General features: G+C 32.5%; 2 protein-coding genes across 2 annotated transcripts; one reads left to right on the forward strand and one right to left on the reverse strand.

Annotated features, from left to right (window-relative positions):
* Positions 1–315: 315 nt before the first annotated feature.
* LOC111897954 (palmitoyl-acyl carrier protein thioesterase, chloroplastic) lies at positions 316–3,993 on the reverse strand. Its single transcript, XM_023893905.3, has 6 exons — positions 3,586–3,993; positions 3,266–3,396; positions 2,905–3,018; positions 2,638–2,809; positions 891–959; positions 316–817 (listed from the first exon to the last, which is right to left on the reverse strand). Exons 1-6 carry the CDS (start codon positions 3,943–3,945, stop codon positions 575–577), a joined length of 1,089 nt encoding a protein of 362 aa, XP_023749673.1. The 5' UTR covers positions 3,946–3,993; the 3' UTR covers positions 316–574.
* A 5,546-nt stretch (positions 3,994–9,539) lies between these two features.
* On the forward strand, positions 9,540–14,005 carry LOC128125969 (extensin-like). The gene is made up of 3 exons (XM_052763632.1): positions 9,540–9,576; positions 10,333–10,401; positions 13,071–14,005. Exons 1-3 carry the CDS (start codon positions 9,540–9,542, stop codon positions 14,003–14,005), a joined length of 1,041 nt encoding a protein of 346 aa, XP_052619592.1.
* The last annotated feature ends 7,827 nt before the right edge of the window (positions 14,006–21,832 follow it).

Here is a 21,832-nt window from a genome sequence, read left to right on the forward strand (position 1 = left end):
TCAAAAATTCTTGAAAATGACATGTGTCCAAATGAAGGAGAAGAGGACATGTGCCAAAAAAAAACCTTCATTTATTAAGGAGGATAGATTGGACTCATTTATAAACATGTGAAAAGTTTATTGACAGCTAGCATAATTATAAAATGTAGTGGTTTCTAAGTTGATAATGTGGCATGACAATGGTGATTTGGCAGTGTTTTAGACCTCTCTAAATAAGGTCAAGCATTTTGTAAGTACGTATTCATCAAATGGAAAATAAAAATCTAAATAGATTTATTCAATCATCATTTATTTCTATTTCATCTCATTTCCCTTACAAAATTAAAATCAGCACAACAAGACCATTTAATTATGAGGAACAAATGATTTACAAACCCTTGGAGATTTATTTGTTCATATTTTATAATCACAAGAGTACTTTTATGTTTGTAAAGAGACGATATGCAAAGGTTTATTAATAATAACCACACCCATGTATGTCACGAGTTTCAATGGTTGTGATCGGAAACCGAGAGTTAATGTCGGTGATCTATAATTATTTTTGGACACTTCCGTTAGGGAACTAACTGATGCTCTATAAGTCCTTACTCTTTCCATGCTTCAGCCTCCATCTAGTCCCTCCTTTCATGATATTACTACCACTTTCAAATTGAAGCAAATGTTGGCAATCAACAATTTCAAAATCAGATATCTCGTCATTGTCTTTCGTCAATATAGAAGTGAAGGACTGCAGTTTGTGGTCCTTTGTACACTCTCGATAGTATTCTAGTGTAATGCTATCAATCTCGTAGTTCTCTATAATAGTCTTTGGAACACTCTACAATAACAATTAACTGTAATTATAACGCATGTATCATTCACCCTTAAAATATAAGATAAGCCAATTTTACCTCAAGGATCAACCCAATATATTTCACATGGTTCACATGGTTGTTAATATCTAAATCGCTCCATCTTGGCTGGTATATATTTGTGTTAATAATAAATGAATCAAAAAAAAATGTGTAAGTACAGCAATTAAATACCTATACCTATATAAAAAGGTAGCTACTAAATACACAACCCATGAACACCTTATTTTTTAAGTCAATCATTTACTACTAAAAACACACCCTAAATCTGGGGAAATGTGTAAAAAGACTGAAACCTTTTATGAGCATTGTAATTTGTGAATTTTAAATACAATTAATTATTTATTTAAAAGGCCTTGATCAGCCTGTTATTCCTTAATCAAAAGATTCCAAAAATCCGAAAAATATGTCATTGACAAGATTTGAACCCTAGCCTACTATAGAACATGGCTGCGAAATTTCCACCAGGCTAAACAACTTTTCGATTTTAATAGCTGAAATATTATATATAAAGTACTATAATACTAAATCTATTATTATTAATAATATAGTTATTATTATTATTAATTATATTATTCTTAAATATATTATTATTATTATTATATGATATATATATATATATATAAACGTATTTTATAACGTATAAATTCACTTAAAAATGTATATAACTCGTATTTGAAGGTATTTGTATCCGTATTTAAAAGTATACTTACTCTTTCAAATATATAGTTTCAATATATAAATACCTTATACCTTTAAATTTTATTTATACCTTTAAACATATTTTTATTGTTTTTTATATATAAAAATAACGTTTTAGTCAACGACCAACCACTGCCTTTGCCGCCTACAACAACGGCCGGCTACCGCTTAGAACACGCCGGCAGCCTACCGACAACCACCTACATTAACGTTCGTCCACAGTGTAGAAAAAATAGAAAGAGAAAAGAGAGAGTTCGTGATCGTGAGGAAGAAATATCGATAGGAAGAAATATCGATAGGAAGAAACAGATGGAGATAGAGACCGAACAGTTCAATGACAACAATGCTCCGGTGGCGACAGTCAAAGAAACAGATGGAGATTGAGATTAATGTTTTTTTTTGGGAAAGAGGCCACAGCCCCGACAAAGATTATGACAAGGCTTTAGGGTTTTGAGTTTTAAAAAAAGAGATAGGGTTGGATTTTATAATGGGCTAAAAGATTATATATTTCTTTTCTTAATCATGTTTTAGAAGATTATGTTTTTTTTAATAAAATTATATTTATTAAAAACAAAAGCAAAAAATATATATTAATTAATAGATATTAATTAAAAGTTAAAAAGTATGTTTTAGAAGATTACGTTTTTTTAATAAAATTATATTTATTAAAAAAAAAACAAAAAATATATATTAATTAATGGATATTCATTAAAAATTAAAAAGTATGTTTTAAAGATTACGTTTTTTTAATAAAATTATATTTATTAAAAACAAAAACAAAAAATATATATTAATTAATGGATATTCATTAAAAATTAAAAAGTATGTTTTAAAGATTACGTTTTTTTAATAAAATTATATTTATTAAAAACAAAAACAAAAAATATATATTAATTAAAAGTTAAAAAGTAATTACTATTTATTTATCAACTAATAATTACATTTGACTAATCATAATAAAAAAGTAAGTTTTTTAATCATTAAAGGGTGTTTTTTTAGTATAGGTTGTTTTTTTTAGTATTTAGGGGTGTTTATTTAGCCATTCCCATATAAAAAATATCAAAGTAGATAAAATTCGACCCACCTTTAAACCTTTGCACATGTGTTCATTAATGTTCTTCTCACTTGTTGACCATGTTCTAGTAACTTGTTCGACTAAAGGGGGTTTATCCACATAGATTTGCTCCAGTTTAGCTCGAATTTCATTTGGAATTTTGGATAACTTTCTTGTCTTGCTATTCATCATTACCCAAAAGCTACAAGATAGTAGAAGTACTATAACATCATCAATACAAATAAGTTCTACCACAATCAAGTTTTAAGTCATCATGTTAGAATTAAAGATTTATACCTTGAAGCTCTTACTAATATCTCGCCCGTTTTGCAATCACGGAATGTTAGATTACAACACACACCATTTTTCCCATACGCAGCTTTCCAAGTATCAATCTGAACAAAATCACCCCTGCAGTAATAATTAAATCTTAACATGACAAATTCCTAATGGTTAAAAGAAACGTGGCTTTTACAAACCTAGTAAGTTTCACGATATAAAAACTGATCAATATACAAAATTTTAAATAGATGGGATTGTAATTAATGATCTACTAAAATTTAACTCTATCAGCTTCAAATTAAGACGAAGATGATTAAATGATAGAATTATATACAGTGAACCAAGGACCATGTATAGACAAAAATGAGTGTCATACCATGTTGGATAGCGATCCACAACCATATGAATCTTTGCCATCACCCACGTTAGGTTGTGCTTGAACATCTCCTTCGACCCAAACCACTCATGTATGAGTCCACCTTTCTTCATATGATTAGCTGTTGTTTCCTGTGAGTTCACCTTGAGATTGTGAATAATAGCATGTACATAACTAGAAATGGACAAACCAAAAGGCACCTCTCCATAAGAATCAACTTTTTCTAATTTGTATCTTGTTTTTATTTTCGTAGCTTTTTACTAGCTTTAATAAAATTGCGCTTCTAATTAAAAACACTACAAATTGAACATTATATATACCTGCAAATGGTTCATTAGTGTTTCTACGGTAGCTATATGATATGGCCCTACTTCATAAACCCTAATACAAAATTTTTCTTGGAATATAAAACCATCTTGAATCATTCTTTCTACCAGAAGATCTGAAACCATGTTTGGATCCTCTTTCTCCGGGTCGACCATGCTCCAATCCAAAGCACCTGCTTTTGTAGCATTTACCTTTGTTGGAGCTTTAAATTGCGAACTCCAAGAAGAAGCATATTTTAACTTAATCTTCTTATGCTTATGCATGGCACCTCGATTGCATCCGAACTTGACGGGTGTCATGCCTGGGGAAGAGTTCATAATTATGGATGATGAAGTGGTGATCATAACGGTCATTGCTTGTTAATAATTTTTTATGCTGGAATTGCAATAGACAATGTTTTCGTTCTTTAACTATTTATAGAACCATAGAGCACAATCATACCCTTCAACATTTTAGATCGACTAACGATAAATTAATTACATTACAGTTTATGATGAATTTAATGGTCTATGTGAAGCTAAACATGGTCTCAAAGTAAAGCTAGGGGCAGAGCCATCATTTGAAGACAGATGGATTAAGAAAATTGAAAAAATAATAAGAAAAAGTCGTATAAATCAAAAGTGCATACTATATTTGTTAATTGAAACTACGTGGACTATACTGGTTAATCGATTATTAAAAGAACTGTTAATGAAACGAATTAAAATAAAGGAGGGTAAATCGGTAATTAAAATAAATGGTCGTGGTAAATTAAAACAAATAGGGGTAAATCTGTAATCAAAATAAATAGGCCTCAATTTAGTCATAGTCATACTGCCATAACCTTAATGCTAATTACTTTTTTTTATATAATAATTGAAAGGGTTCATAATTGAAATTGTAAAAGGGATTGGGAGGGGCTTAACATCACAGAAAATTAATGTGATCTTCAATTTAAACATAGGCTCGTTATTACCTATACTATATTTTAGACCTGACGGAGCGTCTGGGGAAAGGCAGCGGGATCCTTTCCTGCTCACGGAACACCACACCGGGAGTGCTGGAACGCCGGTGAGGGGAGGAGATGGAGGGAGGGGTTGCTGCAGTCTCTTTTTCTATTATTGGCTGGATTTTTATTTAGTTATTTTTTTTTCAATTGAACTGTTGAAAACGGTAATAAATAAGAAACTTAATTTTTTTTTCCAATACAACCGTTGAAAAACGGTAATAAAAAAATTACTTTTAACGGCTACATATCTAAAAATTGAGCTTGTAATGTTTTTTACACTCTACAACATCTATAAATATACACCCTTTAACCTTCAAACTCACACCACTTGTATCAATTTATGTGTACTTTCTTCAAAAAAATGAATCATGACAAGCAAACCCGAAACTCCGATAGAAGGAAAAAAGACAAATGTTTCGAGTTCAAGCAACCCAACTCGAAATATTTTCGCTATCAATTCATCTCAAGGGGTTTATCGTCTACAACTCGCTTATAGCCTTCAATCTTCATTACAATTCCAATACCAAAATGTTAGGCAATTTTACTAGGTGTAAGTTCCAAATGTTACGCCAAATATGAAAAACACCGACCATTTTTTGGGAAGGGCTTTGTAGCTCGTTTTGATGAAAAGGAGCGGATTATGCAAAAATATTTTCCATAGATCGTTGTTTGTTTGTTTGTTTGTTTTTACTAGTAATTTAAATCTTACGTTTTTTATATACTTTTTATTTTAATTAATGTAGTGGTTTTTATTTTTAGTTAATTTTATATTTATTACTCATTTAAAAAAATTATAAATCATAAAAATCAATTATTTTTATTTAAAAAAAAATGAACTTTCCCCACACACCCTGATTTTTGGTTAGGGAAAAAAAAGTTGAGGAAATGATGATGTGGCAGGAATGAAGAAAACTTCCATCAGACACCCTCCGACCTTAAAGTTGTAAACGAGATTGAGGGATGTAAAGCATCGAGCAGGCCCCCACCACCTCTTATCTCCAACCATGAGTACATATAGATCCTATGAGCCAATAAATAAGCATTTAGCAGACATCAGTTAATTAATAATGATGAGCCCTCCTAAGTATTCTTAAAAGAACAAGACTAATCTTCATTGTCCCTGTAGTCTTTAGGAATACCAACTTTAGCCCTTAATTTTTTTTGATTTCATAAAAAGTCGATGTGATTCCCATTTCTACCATGTATGGTCTCACTCATATAAAAATACTTTTATAGTTTTTTTAATTTTTTTTAAATTTATTTCTTTTAAATCATTTAATCAATAAATAAATAACACCACCACCATGTCTTCTTCCCCACCCTCCCCCCTTCTGTTTCCTTGATAAAAATATCTCAAAAGGAATCAAATTCTAGTACATGATTCTTCCTAACTGCTTAATCGCAGACAAACACAAACCACCATCTTTACAACTCTCTTCCCTCAATAATCTCAAAGCAATCATCTCACCATCTGCTACTATTGCAACTGCACCATAACTTAAACCTCCAGAGCTTTGTTTACATCTATTTAATGATTAACCACATAAGTTAGCATCATTCCCCTAAAATGAATCCACCCACACTATAAGAAAAAGACCCTTTTACGACGCGCAAACCACGACACTCATTGATTTATGTTATGCAAAAGAGAGTGACATTAAAAGTGTCATCTCTTCAAAAAATTTCAGGATTTAGGTCACACATTATTGCGTGCCTTTAAATTAGTGTCATAAGAAAAAAAAAATTAAAAACACGGAGGGCACTGTATCTTAAATGCGTGTCCTCTATAAGTTTCGCTTTATAATTTTAATGAACGCTCGTTTAATAGATACGGGGAAAATGAAATCCCCAAAATTTTGAAAACCCAACTTGTTGTTTTCTACCTTCTTGCTATCTTTCATCTTCGCAATCGATTCTCCCCTCTCCCTCCTCTCCGATCCACTTCTCAACTACTCCTGACCTTACTTGTTAATCGTCTCATCAGATCTCTGATCTAGTGTCACTTTGAAGATCAAGAAATTTCAAACCCTAGTCTCCCGAGACAGAGACGAAAAGAGAAGAAACATGAAGAATGCACTTATCGTTCTTACGACTTATGATGTTTCTCAAATTCTCTCGATTCTCTCTAGCCTCTGCAACAATCGACGATATCACCTCGCTTCGCTTGGCCTTTCTGGCAACCTCAGGTCCACCTCCACTCAACTCTCTTGTATCCCCTTCACCTATCAATATATCCCGAAACAACTCCATATACATCAAAGTAATCCATACTTCCTTTTGGATTGTTGTTTGACAAACGCCAATCCATTGTTTCCCTCTCTATCCACCGTTCTAATATGTTGGTAAAGTGTATGCGTCAAATCTGAATCTATTGATGTCTCTTCAAGCTTCACGCTCCAACCCAGAAGGCATCTCCTATATCCTTATCCCAAGTTTCAACTATGTAATAAAATCTCTTTGACCTCCAATCAACAATTATGAGGTTTTACTATTTTGTAGTAAGTTTCTCCGATTAGGGTTTTTAGCCTCATTGTGGCGGTTAATTGGCAAAAACTCACCAGTTCCTCATACGACGAAGAGGTTGATTGGTAAAGGCGACTCTAATTTCACAGCAAGCATCCTGTATCACTCACTGTAACATAAATTACACACGTAATAAAAAAAAAGACTATCTGAACTTCTTTTTCCTGTTATTTATAGAGGTTTGGGAATATTGTTGGTGTATTTAAAGTCATGTCGATTGCAATTCGTTCCCTTGAAGAAGGGGAAGTTGACACCGCTTATATGACCAAACTTGCTAAACTTGCCACCTAGAAATTGATTTGGTTCAACTTCAAGTGTTAATCCTCTTGAAGAACAGGAAAAGATAGCAAGAGTACACTGGTAATTTACTTGCTTTATTAACATAATATATATTTTTTATTGGCAGTTTTGTTTAATACTCTGAAGTTTTGTTCTTGTATAGGTTCTCATGGACACAGAAGGCAACTGTTCTCAGTGAGACCCTTATTCACTTGAGTTTAACTATTTTTTTTCTTATTCCTTTCATTTAACTCTTTTTTATTTTTTTTAAATACAGGTTAGAATTGTGAAATCTTTTGATCCCCAAACAACCCTTTTGTTGATTATGGAGTTATAGTAATAGTTCTTCTTCCTCTGGTATTGGTAAAGCTGGTGTCCCCCCTTGTTAATTGATAGCAATCTCCTGAGTCAGTGTCTTTAAAAAAAATTAAAAATATACAGGGTATTATAGATATGAAATAGTGAGTTAATGAGGTTAGGTTTTAGGAGAATATGATTTAAAAGAAGCAACTAGTACTTAAGTTGCATTTGAATTTCTAATATATATTCTCTAGAGTAGTAGTCTTCAATCCATGCAATGCTTAATTTCTCAATTTTTGGGGTTTCAAATGCTAGCAATAGCGTCAAAGTTGATGCTTCTTGTTTGAAATATATTTTGTCTAAATCTTGAAAAATGTTATTCTATGTAGTGTAGTTTAAAACATGTATAAATATTATCACATGATGAATTTTCAGTGTTTTGGTACGCACCTACATCCTCAGGTAATGAGCGTTGCATCATAGTAAAAGTCAAACCAAGAATCATGGATCTGATGCTAGGTTGGATAATTTGTGTTGGTTACTAATTTATAGTTGTTTTTGGATCTTGATATTTTAATAATAAAATATAGGAAGATCTGATTTGGTGGATTTAATATATTTGTAGGAAATGTTGGTTCGATTATGGTAAATCCTTTTTTTCTTTTTTGTGGTTATAGTTGTAGGAGGAGATTTCTATTAATTTTGTTGGGGATGCTTGTTTTTTTAAGAAATTTAGGGACTGAGAGAGGGAAAGGTAGGACTGTAATTTTTAATCAGACAATGTATTATTATAATGCTATATTGGAATCTAACAGAGTTGTTTAATAGGAAAAAGGGGATTTAAGACCAAGATGGTTGTTTAAATTTTTAATATTGTTTAATGGTTCCATCCCGTCTTCTGCCTTGTTTATAATTTATAAATGAAATAATTTGATCTCTTTTTATTACAACATTTCATGCATTATGAGATCTACTCAAGTCTCAATTATATCAATTTCATCCGTGCATAAACCAATGTTTTTCAAAGTACAATGCCCTCATGAGTCTTTTTTAAGTGCAATACTATGTTTGGTTTGATCTGGTCATTTTAGTTTTTGTCAAATCCAAATGTTTTGTTGGGATGTTCTAAAGCAACCTGTGGTGCTTATACTTACACAAGAAGCTGATCGAAGTGGAATAAAAACAATAGCAGTTCATACTTTTGCTTCATTTAATGATTCTATTGAGAAATTAATACAAGCAAGTTCTTGATGTTTCTTGTAAAGAAACTCAGTTTAAAAACAAAATAGGTTCATATGGCCTTCCACTTGGAGAAATATAGTTGATCTTGCATTGGGAGATATATGTGTTGCAAAGTGTATCAAGTCTGACTACCCATTTGTCCCATTGGAGGAAGCTCAAGGTTCTTTACTTCTCTTACATTGTAATAATCTATCTTCACACTTATTTTGTAGATATGTTTTTTTTTTGCAGGCAATATAGATACTGTGAGCAAGTTCATAGATTTAGAGTCCTTAAGTGGTGTTACTAAGGAAGAGTGGAGACAAGTGAGGCACACATTTAAAAAAATCAACACAAATCTTGTTTATAGTGAGGCACACATTAGGTTATTAGAACTATTAGTTTGTAAATTTTTGTTACAACTTCTATTGATTTGTTTTATCTTTCCATGAAACGATTATTTGTATGACATTAAATTTTATGCAATGGATTGTATTTTTTGTATATGATATTTTATTTTCTATTATGAGACATTAAATGCAAATTTAATTTGAAAATTAGTAAATCTATAAATAATATTTTCTTCAACATTTAAAATTACGATACACAAAAATGTGTGTCATCTTCATTTAAGACATGGCCTATCTTAACAAGGGCTTTAATGATACGCAATGTAAGTCGTAAATGTACATCGTAAGGTTACGACACGCAAATGCATGTCGTATTCCACTATGACAGGGCCTTCCTTGATACGCATTGCGTATTATAAATGAGCGTCGTAAATGCGTGTCGTAAATGCATGTCGTAAATAGACGTAGCGCAAAAGCGTGTCGTCTCTCGTTATGATAGGACCTTCCTTGACACGCATTTGCGCGTCTTCTGAGTGTTTGACGACACGCATTGCGCGTCGTAAAAGACTATTTTTCTAGTAGTGCCAAAATTTTAATCCACCAAACTTAGGCAAACCCCAGAAAAATTGTTGTAGGAGAGATTCACCTTATTTAAACTTAAACCAACTTACTCATCTCAGACTTTACTGGAAAAATTATTACTATTAAGATCAAGTTCTCGGAATGCCCTTTTAAACTCAAGTATAAATCCTAGGAAAATTTCTAAAAGTTTATTATGCCCTATTTCAAAGGGGGTGGAACCCTAAATGGAGTAATAGCCAAATACAAACTTTGAAGAGTCAAAAGTTCTCTGAGCTCTGACGGAAGTGTGCCAGAGAGGTTCGTTGATGGTAGTTGATGGGAACGAAGAATATATGGGTGTTTCGAGAGCGAAATATTCTAAAACCCTCAAAACTTACCGTAAAATCGTGCAAACGTAAAGATTTCTGATGAGCATGGTTTTTACCGATAATCTTACGGTGGACAAGACTGTTACCTCCACTGAGAAGTTTTCCTATGCATAGTATTTAAAGGTGCAGGCTTTAGTGGTGAACGGTGGCAGAACAATGTCGGAGAAAAGAGGAACGAAGTTGCCATTGAAGACGAAGGTAAGACGAAGGTGCAAGGTTAGGCCCCGTTTGATAGACATCATTCCAAGTCCAAATACATATTTATATAACTATTTTTGGACCTGGGAAAAGACATATCTTACCAGAAAAAACCAATTTTTAGTGCAATTACATATTATCAAACGACGCCGCTAGGAGAAGACTGGGCCATATACATATTAGTTTTTTATCTTATAAATAATAAATACAAATATATAATAAACTTTATTTAAATGGTAAATACAAATTAATTTAAAAAGGGTATAAAACTTTTATGTATGGATGCTAACACAATAAAAATGAAAAAGCAAGGACATTCGATGAGAAAAAAAAATTAGGGACTAAAGTTAACATAAGCACAATTTATAAAGTTTACTAAAAGAAAATTTATATAACTATTCTTTTATTTGGAAAGTACTTATTTGGAAAGTACTGGTTTATTTAATATTTCTATTTCTTGAGAAAAACAACTAAAAATATAAGACATTTATAATTTCTAGCTCTTAGCTTTTCACAAAACGCTATAGTTTCGATAAAAGTCTTCGTTTGACAGTACGAGTGTTTAACTCTTAGTTTAAACAAAATGTTCTATATCAAAAAACTAATTCATGTAGATTAACAAAACGCTACTAAGCTTTTGAAATCAATTTATAATTGTCCTTATATATATATATATATATATATATATATATATATATATATATATATATATATATATATATATATATATATACAAAAGTACAATTGACAAAATAAAAAAGATTGAGAATAAACACTCATTCTCAGCCAATCATTTATTATTGCCGCAAAACGCTCCGGTGTATATTACTCTAAGGGTATTCATATATGAATACACCACCTTCCATGCACCACCAACCACCATCGCCGCCGCCACCAACAACCACTACTACCAACTCCACAACCAACCACCGTCACCTCCGCCACAACACACCGCCATCATATTCATGTATGAATAATCAATTCCGATATGAATATACGTATTCATATATGAATATGATTTGCTCCATCGTCCTGTACGCTGGAGTTATTAAGCGGCTAATTTGAAATGAGTTGCATAGATTCATTCCCTCGTTCTCAACATTTTTTTCTCAATTGAACCCTCCACCCCCTCCCTCTCACTATATATATACACACACATTAGTGGTGTACCGGCGCAACGCGGAGGACATCAAAGTAGGGGCGCTAAATAGTTTCACCATTACTCCTTCTAATCTAAAAGAGGTAACAGTGAGATTTTAGAAATACGGAAGAAAGTATGATGTTAATAAAAGTGTATAATTATAAAATAGAAAATTAATTTAAAAAGTAATATTTATTGTAATATACATGTGACGGTAATGTTGTAACACAAAAAGTCAATCGTTCTTCTTTCTTAACAACAATTTTATTTTTAAGCAATATTGACCAATAAAAACTTAACTGCTTCCAAATTTCAACAAAAGGTTACATTTATCATTTTTTCTAAATGACATCTTAATTGGAGGTTTAATTTTTAATTTATAAATTAGCAATTCGTTGCGATATAATTAGCCTTCTCAATATTTGATAATACACAATAGAATTCAATTTACCAATTTTCACACAACCAAACATTTTAGAAAACAAATTACAAAATCTTAATTTTTGACATCAATGAAAAGATAAACAAATTAATCTATTTTTTAAAATTTTAAATTTCGTAATTAACTACTCAATTCACTGTATCCAAATTTGGTACGAACTAATGGTGATTTCAACATTCCATAAAATATTACTTGTTTGTCTATGTTTCATTTGTTTGTACATCAAGCTTTATATTGTATACTTCCTAAATTTTAAGATTTATCAAATATGTTTTATAATATAGTTAAGATATATATATATATATATATATATATATATATATATATATATATATATATATATATATATATATATATGTTCAGGTTCATTTGAGACCATTCTAATTTTGTGAGACCGTGAGACCAAATCTAAAAATAATTTTAAAATGCAAAATAAATGGAAAAATCCAAAAATTCTTTTTTTAAATATTATTTTCGGAACTTGAATTAACTAAAAAAAATAAAAAAAAAATTTCGTTTTTTTATTAAAATACGTGAAATATTCTAATACAATATTACACTGACATATTATAAAAAATAATTTTAAATGCAGAATAAATGGAAAAATCTAAAAATTCTTTTTTTTTAATATTATTTTCGGAACTAGAATTAACTAAAAAAATAAAAATAAATAAAAATAAATTCCATGTTTTTTTGAAAAATACGTGAAGTATTCTTATAGAATATTACACTGTACATATTCTAAAAAATAATTTTAAAATGCAAAATAAATGGAAAAATCCAAAAATTCTTTTTTTAAATATTATTTTCGGTACTTGAATAAACTAAAAAAATTAAAAAAAAATAAAAAAATGTGTCTCACGGTCTCACAAAATTAGGTCGTCTCACATGAACCTAACCCTATATATATATATATATATATATATATATATATATATATATATATATATATATATATATATATATATATATATATATGGGAGTGTTCAATCGAGAACATTTTTATTGCGAGAATATTTGAGAACAAAATTTGACCACACAATTTGTTTAAATTAAAATCATCATATGATATTAATATAAACCAAGAAATAAGTAAGGAAAAAAACCCCACTAACCAACACCACTCAACACCCAAACAATATCATGCACCACCATCACCCGTCACCTCCACCACCCATCACCACCACCCAACATCATCACCACCATCTGCCATTGCCAACCATGACCATCATCCACCACCACCACCCATCACCACCACCCGCCATAACCAACCTCACCCACCACAATCACCACCACATGCCACTGCCACCCACCCACCACCAATATCCACCTCCACTTCCCATCACTACCACCCACCCACCACTATGACTACCACCTGCCACTACCACCACCCATCACCACCACCACCGTCCACCACCACCCGCTACCATTACCCCCACGTACCACCCACCATCATCACCACCACCACTACAACCATCACCCACCCACCTCTACCACCGATCACTACCCATCATTATGACCACCACCCGCCACTACCACCAACCACCACCCACCACCCATCACCGCCACTCGCCACCATCACCCACCACCCATCGCCACCACCCGCACCCATCACCCCTACCCACCACCTACCAAAACCACCACCCATCACTACCACCCACTCGATACTCACTATTATGACCATCACCTATCATCACCATCACCCGCCTCCACCACACATCACCACCACATACGTCCACCACCACCCATCACCACCGACAACCACCATTTATCACTACCACCCGCCATTACCACCAACCATCATCTGCCTCCAGCACCCACCTCCACCATCCCCACCACCACCGCATATCACCACCGACCACCAGTACCTATCACCATCACCATCACCTCCACCCACCACCCACCAAAACCACCGAAAACCACCGACCATGACCCATCACCACCACCCACTTTCACCACCCACCACCACCACCCCACCCATCACCCACAAAAACCACCATACGTCATCACCACCCTCGTAGCCAACCGCCACCACCAACCCACCACTAGCATCTATCACCTTCACCCGTCTCCACCACCCATCACCACCGCTCGCCACCGCCACCTGTCACCCACTATAATCACCACCCCAGATGTCACCCCTACCACCATCACCACCTACCACCACCAAACATCACTACACACCACCACCACCCATCACCACCACCCGTGATTATGTGTATATAATCACATGTTACTATTTGTATTTAATCACATATGATTTATATGGAAAAAATGCTTTTTTGTCCATATAAATCATGTGAGTAGATACATATAATCACATGTGATTAGACATATTTAATCTAATATGATTAGATACATTTAATCACATATGTCATTATGGCATTCTCGATTCAATAATTATTTTTTGTCAACTTTAATCATATATGATTAGATACATATAATCACATGTGATTATATGTATCAAATCACATATGATTTACATGAACAATATTCATTTTTGAGTTTTCGTTTAAATAATTTTTCTCATATATTTAATCACATGTGATTATAAGTATTTGATCACATATGATTAATGTGGACATAAATTTGTTTTAATATTCTTGATTCAATAGTTGTTCTCGTGTATATAATTAAATGTGATTATATATATTTCATCAGATATGATTTATTGAATCATGAACTTGAAAACAACTATTGTTCACATAAATCGTATGTGATTAAATACACGAGACCAACTATTGAATTAAAAACATAAAAATAAATATTGTCCACATAAAGCATATGTGATTAAATACATATAATCATATGTGATTATATGTACCTAATCACATATGATTTATGTGGACAATATTTATTATTTCTTTCTCAATTCAATAGCTGTACTAATCTACTTAATTACATGTGATTATATGTATTAAATCACATATGATTTATATTGATAATATCCATTTTCGCATTTTTGATTCAATATTTTTTCTTATGTATTTAATCATATGTGATTGTATGTATTAATCACATATGATTAGTGAGGAAAAAGAAAAATTATTGAATCAAAAACGCAAAAATAAATCTTGTGTACAGAAATCATATGTGACTAAATGTACAAGAACAACTATTGAACAAGAATACGAAAATGAATATTGTCCATATAAATCATATCTAATTAGATACATATAACCTCATGTAATTAAACACACAAGAACAACAACTGAATTGAGAGCGCGGAAATGAATATTTTCCACATAAATTCTATGTGATTAGATACATATAATCACATGTGATTATATGCATTTAATTACATATTATATATATGGACAATACTTATCTTTGTGTTCTTGATTCAATAGTCGTTCTCATATATATATAATCATATGTGATTATATGTATCTAATCACATATGATTTATATAGACATCATTATTTTTTGTCCATATAAATCATATGGAGTTAGATACATATAATCACATATGATTATATGTATTTAATTATAGTGGACAAAGAACAATTGTTGAATCAAGAATGTGACAATGAATCTCATCCACATAAATCATATATGTTTGGATACATATAATCACATGTGATTATATGCATTTAATCAGATATGATTTATGTAGACAATATTTATTTTTGCGGTTTCGATTGAATAATTGCTTTTGTGCATTTAATCACATGTGATTATATGTATATAATCACATGTGATTTGAGGTGGACAAGATTCATTTTTGTCTTCTCGATTCAGTAGTTGTGCTCATGTACTTAGTCACATACGATTATACATGTAATCACATGTGATAAAATACATGAGAACAACTATTGAATCGACAAAGCAAAATGAATTATATCCATATAAATCATATGTGATTGGATTCTATCACACCCCCAAACCGAGAACAGCAGAAACGTTCGGGGGCGGAGGACGTCATGTACAATATCTTAACAATGCACAATAGTAAAACAAGCAACAACATCCATTGCATTAATAATATAGTTTATACAAGTGTGTTATGTGTATAGTTATAAGACACCAAAAATATATCAAAATAAAAGACGAGCCTTGAACATGAACCGTCTTCTCAAAACCCGGTCCAGTGTACCAGTCTACTGGCGACCTAAGAATACAATTTATTTTGAAAGAGAGAATGAACAGTTAATTTGATGAGTTCATAAGTATTTTTGTGTTAAAAGTTTGCATTTGTTTCATGAAAATGTTTGTGATTGTTTGATGAAAATGTTTGTATACTTCCTAGAAAATCCTATATTTTCTACTAAAATGAAAAGTAGTCTTTAACCAAGACTCAACTGTTTTGTATGTTCTGTTCTTTTGAATAAAGGGTAAAATGTAAGTTTGTACTTGAAATAGTATAAATGTATGTTTTTCCTTATATGTAACTATCTTTACTTGAAAAATAGTATGCATTTCTCATGTGAGAATATCGTTGTATGAATGTAATGGAAAATGAAGATTTACAGTAGTGTTGTATAAAATACATAACTGATGCATTAATTACCTTAAAACCAAACTGTTAATTAAAGTTAAAATGTGATAAGGTTATAACCATAGTTCATAGACAAGTATTAAACATGACGTTCTTCAGACGTTGAAATGCTATGACATTTGTCACCCGTAGAACTTCAGGTCCCACTGTAGCTAGCAACAAGGTGTAGGATGGTCAACCCCATATAGATCTATACACAAACTCACGAACTTCCTCCAGGAGACTCTGGTTATAAAACGTGACACAACAAGAATATTGCTATGCCATGAAATAGTATCTCACATTTTAGTTATTCTTTTCTTATTATAGTATGTATGTTCCTTCTTGTTCTTGTTATAATATGTATGTTCCTTCTTGTTCTTGTTATAGTATGTATGCACTGACTCATGTATGTTTCTCTGATCTAGAAATAGTATGTAGTGATCCTCTAAACTATACCTATTATAGTTTACTAGTATGTTTGTTTGAATTGTTACTGATTCACAGAAACGACTAAATTGTTCAACATAAGCAACTGAGTTAAGTATGCAGTTTTAAAAATGGAGATTTATATTCACTTTTATATTCAATAAGTATAACTATGATTTAAGCGACAGTCGGACTAGTGATCTTACCCTAAGCCCACAACCAAACAAGTAACAGGAGTCAAGGTATTTAGCAATATTCCTAAGTCCGTTAAAGCATACTTATACGTAAATATATAACCGAGTACGATTTTTGATAATAAACAGTAGTCTAAAATAGTTTAAAAGAGTTTTTGAAATGATTTTAACAACTTATAAAAGTATAAGAAATCATTTGTTTGATGTTTTCACATGTAAATGGTTAACACAATTATATTGTGTTCTACTTGTATTCTCCCCCTAAAAGCATATAAAAGCATTTAAAACTATAATTTGTAGGGGTATCAAATCTCCTTATGGGGTGCTTCGATTGAATGTTCGATATAGGATGATAAGTTTCATGGGTGAAGTCTTGAAGCACAAATGAGTCCTATTTAGCATATTAAGACATATGTGTGTAAACATTTAGTGTTCATAATCATAAATATAGCAAGGAAACGGATTGAGTTTCAAGCTTAACTTACAAAAAAAGGTGCTAGAGTCGAAAAGGGAAGGCTGGAAGGAGTTCACGATTTGATCTTCTTGACAAATGGAGAGGATGCAAGGGTTCACGGCCCAACTTCTTGACGAATGATGAATAATTGAAGGTCCCAATCAATTTATCTTGAAGAAGAAGAGAAGGAGGATGATATTTGAGAGCAAAGGTGTGATTCTGGTTGAAGATCTTTGAGAGAGAAGAGAGGTGTTCACAGCCAGAAGAGTAGAAGTGAGGTGAAATGAGTCTACACTTTATATATAGGAGATGCGTTCACGGCCGCAAACCGATGGTTCACGGACCGAAGCCCATTCATGGCCTGAAGGCCCGTTCAAAGGCTCGTTTATGGCCCATGGCTCGTTTGCGGTCTTAGCCGGGTTTACAGTCCTCGGTCCATATGGTTCCCTGACTTAACATACAACACTTTAGAATACTAGGTTTAAACACATTCATCTCATTAATCTAATCTAACCATAAGATAATTAAAATAATAAGTTTGGCCTTTATTGTATATGTTTGACTTTATTGACCAAGTTTGACTTTTACAAGATTAAAATTACAGGCTGTCACAGATTCATATAACTGTTGGATTAGTGTCTAAGTCCATAACTATTTTGGTATGTACTTGACCCGATGGTGCATGGTCCTTTTGGGTTGCCTTCACTTAAGCAACTTGATTGGAGAAATAAATAAAGAGAGAGAGGTTATTATGATTTATTAATATGTTATAAGAATAATATATTAAAAGAGAAATCATATTTGTTTAATTAATATTGGTCAATAATTAATTAGGAATTAATTTTGTGATCAAGTGTAATTAATTAAACTAGAGGGGCTGAATTGTAATTATGTGATAGTTACAAAATAAGGTAAGGATTATCTTATATATATGGTGAACGAATTTGAGGTGATAATCACTTAGAATTTGACTAGGATAAAGGTTTCTGAGACTTATCTTATGGTTGCTTGGTGGACAAGCAACTAGATAAGGATAAGGACTAAAACCTTAATCTTTACACCTATATAAACCCTCTAAGGCTTGTGAATTCGTCTACACCTTCCCAAGAGGATCTAAGGACGAATTCTAACCTCCCTCCTCTCTCTTTATACCTTCTCCACTTGCTTATGGTGTTTGTAAGCCATTAGAGGAGTGACACTTGTGACTCTAAGCCTTCCAAAGTCAATTCAAGGAGGATTAGGATTGTTATTGCTAAATAACAGTCAAGGTATGTTCTTAAACCCATTTATATGTTAATATTGATTTCCATATGCTAGAATTAGGGTTTATAGTCTTGGATTCAAAACATGTACAATAGAGAAACCTAGATCCAAGCATTAGGGTTTGTATGAGCACATAGGATGTCTTATGACCAAAACCCATCAGTGGTATCAGAGCCATGATTGGTTTCTATTGTATTGATGCTTGATGTAACTAAAAATCGTGTTTTGGCCTCACTGTTCGACCTGACTCGGCGAGTCACTCTTGGACTCGGCGAGTCAGCCCTACTCGGCGAGTTCCAGAGGGTGACTCGGCGAGTCGGTGCGTCAGATAGTGCTTATCTCGGGATTTCATGCTGTTTTTGCTTTGGGATAATTACCTTATCATGTTAGATTAATATTAGTCCGATTATATGATATATTTGACTATATTTTTAATCTAATTGAAGATATTTGTCAATTAATAAGATAATTGTTTCCTTATAAGATAATTGATTAATTATTTTAAGTAAATTGATAAATTATTTTGCAAGAAATCATCAAATATGGATAATTATGTGATTAAATGTTAATTTGAAATTATTTGTTATTTGATCCTTGTTGTTATGAAAAGTTTCATATTTGGCCCTTTAGGTTTTGTAGTTTAAATCTGAACCCCAAAAGTTTTGTTGTTTTGAAATTTAAATAGTTGAAACCCTAATGTTTTGAAAAAGGTTTCAAAACTTGCCCTCAAGTTTTGGAATTTAAATTTTGATTAAATAGTTTAATTCTGATGCATATTTAAATTCTAAACCCTAATGTGATGAAATGTTTCAAAACTTGCCCTCAAGTTTTGGAATTTAAAAGTTGATTAAAAGTTTAATTAGGAATGTTAAATTCTAAAAACTCTAAGTAGTTTTGAAAAGGTTCAAATCACACCCTTATGGTTTTATTAATTAATTAAGGTGTATAATTAAAAGAGGTTTAATAAATCCATAAAAATTTAGGTTTACAATTAATTGAATTAAAAGTATAATTGTTAAATTAGACCACCTAGTATTTTAAAAGTATAAAATACACCCTATACTATATATAACATTAAAAGTCTAACATTATATATATGTATGAGTAAAAGTCAGTCTTACCGTTAGTAGGCCTCATTCACGAAGCTAGTCTATAAGGGGTGTTTAAGGAAATTGCCTATAAAATGGCGATTGAATGGGTATCCACTCTTACCCACCGCACTCTTGACTAGTGGAGGGTCGTTAGCCGAACGGGTAGGATAGGATGAAACCTTCCATTATAAGTATAATGAATTACTAAAGTAACTAAATATTTTCATAAAATTCTCAATCTTAGTTACTTAGGCAAAAGTGAATTGATGCAATTCCATGAAATTACACTTTGGGCCCTTGCGAAGACGTTAGTGGAGCGTGTGTGGTTTACCGGCACACTAAATGGTTCTAAGCAAAGGTAGCAAAGGGTGACTCAATGTTTGTCATAGTTCGGTGGAGCGTGTGTGGTTTACCGGCACATCGAATAGGTGATTGTAACATGTGAGGGCACCATGTAAGTTTGCATGGTTATTCACACCCGCTTTGTGATCCTCGGCATCCCAGTCACAAAAAAGAGGGGCATATCGAGATTTAAACATGCCATTGAAAGTTCAATGAATCTCAAAGGATCTAGGAGTTTTCATAGATTTCAAACTTAAATTTCTTTTTTTGTTTTTCATGGTGGAAATTAGTGAATCGTCATTCACTTACCTTCAAATGTTATGCAATTAGGGTTACGGCATCCCTCTCCCGAGTTGTAGAATATTGTGTTGGGTCCTAGCCTTAGTATTTCATTTGGGTGATTTACTAAGGACTCAATCTATCAACTAACTTGAATTCATTTTCTCCCGTTTTGTAGATGTCAAAGTTCGACAACTATGGTCTTCACAAATCCCGTGGAACAAGCATTCCACATGAAGATGATATTCCACGATTCGATCGAGGAACAAGAAATCATGCTTCACTTCCTCCACCTCCTCCTATTATTCTCCCTAACCCACAAGTTCGAAGGCTTGAAGAGTTCAAGCTCACTCAAGCCCTTTTGGCAAGTAAATATAAGGAAGGAAAGTCCGTGTGTGCACACGTCCTAGGGATGAAGTCACACATTGATAGGTTAAGAATGTTGGGATCCGTTGTCTGTGAGGAAATGGCTGTTGATTGGGTTCTTCAGTCACTTCCCAAATCATATAGTGAGTTCGTAAGAGAGTACTATATGATGAACTACGACGTGACCCTTATAGATCTCACATATATGCTTATTGCTGCTGAATCAGCAATGATTTGGCGCAATAGGAAAGCAAAGTTGATTGGTGAATCTGCCTTCGAGACCTCTATGGATATAGAAAATGGCAACGAAAGACATGCTATGATCGAAAAGTTTGATCACAAGAGAAAGACAATGTCTGAAGTAGTTCCATGTCATGTTCCAAAAGAGTCAATTTGCTTTTATTGCCAAGAGAAAGGGCATTGGAGACGAAGCTGCCCCATTTACCTAAGAGATCTAAGAGATGGGAGAGTCGAAACGTATGACTCTAATTTAGGTAAAATCCATTGAATAACTCTTTTTAAGCTTCTATTCTAGATTCTCAATACATAATGTGATAAGATTACAATTGATGTTTTGTAGGATCGAAGAAAAGAAAGGAAGCTTAAGGAAAGAAGTGAGCAGAATCTAACCGTGAAGGAATGGATTTCGATCGCATTTCTCGAAGATTAGATTCTTGAGCTACTACTTAGAGTTAGAATTAGATTGCTAAGAAAGATGTATTAGCATAAGTTTTTCAATGAGTTGCATTGTAAGGACAAATTTTTCCGCAATAAAATAAATTTTGATTTTAAATTTTATTTATTTATCCTTACAATGGCGTGTATGAAAAATTGATGTTAAAATGTTTCTATTATTAGCAATAATGAATTTGGTTCTTATTATGTTATTTATGGAAAGTCGAGAATTTACCAAATAGGGAGAGTTTCTCATCGCCCAAGTTTCAATTGGACAG

The sequence above is a fragment of the Lactuca sativa genome, chromosome 5 (genome assembly GCF_002870075.4).
Source record: "Lactuca sativa cultivar Salinas chromosome 5, Lsat_Salinas_v11, whole genome shotgun sequence".
NCBI lineage: Eukaryota > Viridiplantae > Streptophyta > Magnoliopsida > Asterales > Asteraceae > Lactuca > Lactuca sativa.

Bases quoted from the DNA above. Each gene is read 5' to 3' on its own strand.
- LOC111897954 (XM_023893905.3), bottom strand. From the start codon at position 3,945: ATGACCGTTATGATCACCACTTCATCATCCATAATTATGAACTCTTCC. The intron at 2,810-2,904 runs GTATAAATCTTT...ACTATCTTGTAG, and splicing joins ATATTAGTAAGAGCTTCAAG to CTTTTGGGTAATGATGAATA. The intron at 960-2,637 runs GTGGGTCGAATT...AATATATACCAG, and splicing joins ACATGTGCAAAGGTTTAAAG to CCAAGATGGAGCGATTTAGA.
- LOC128125969 (XM_052763632.1), top strand. From the start codon at position 9,540: ATGGCCTATCTTAACAAGGGCTTTAATGATACGCAAT. The intron at 9,577-10,332 runs GTAAGTCGTAAA...TTAAAGGTGCAG, and splicing joins GGGCTTTAATGATACGCAAT to GCTTTAGTGGTGAACGGTGG. The intron at 10,402-13,070 runs GTAAGACGAAGG...ATATAAACCAAG, and splicing joins AGTTGCCATTGAAGACGAAG to AAATAAGTAAGGAAAAAAAC.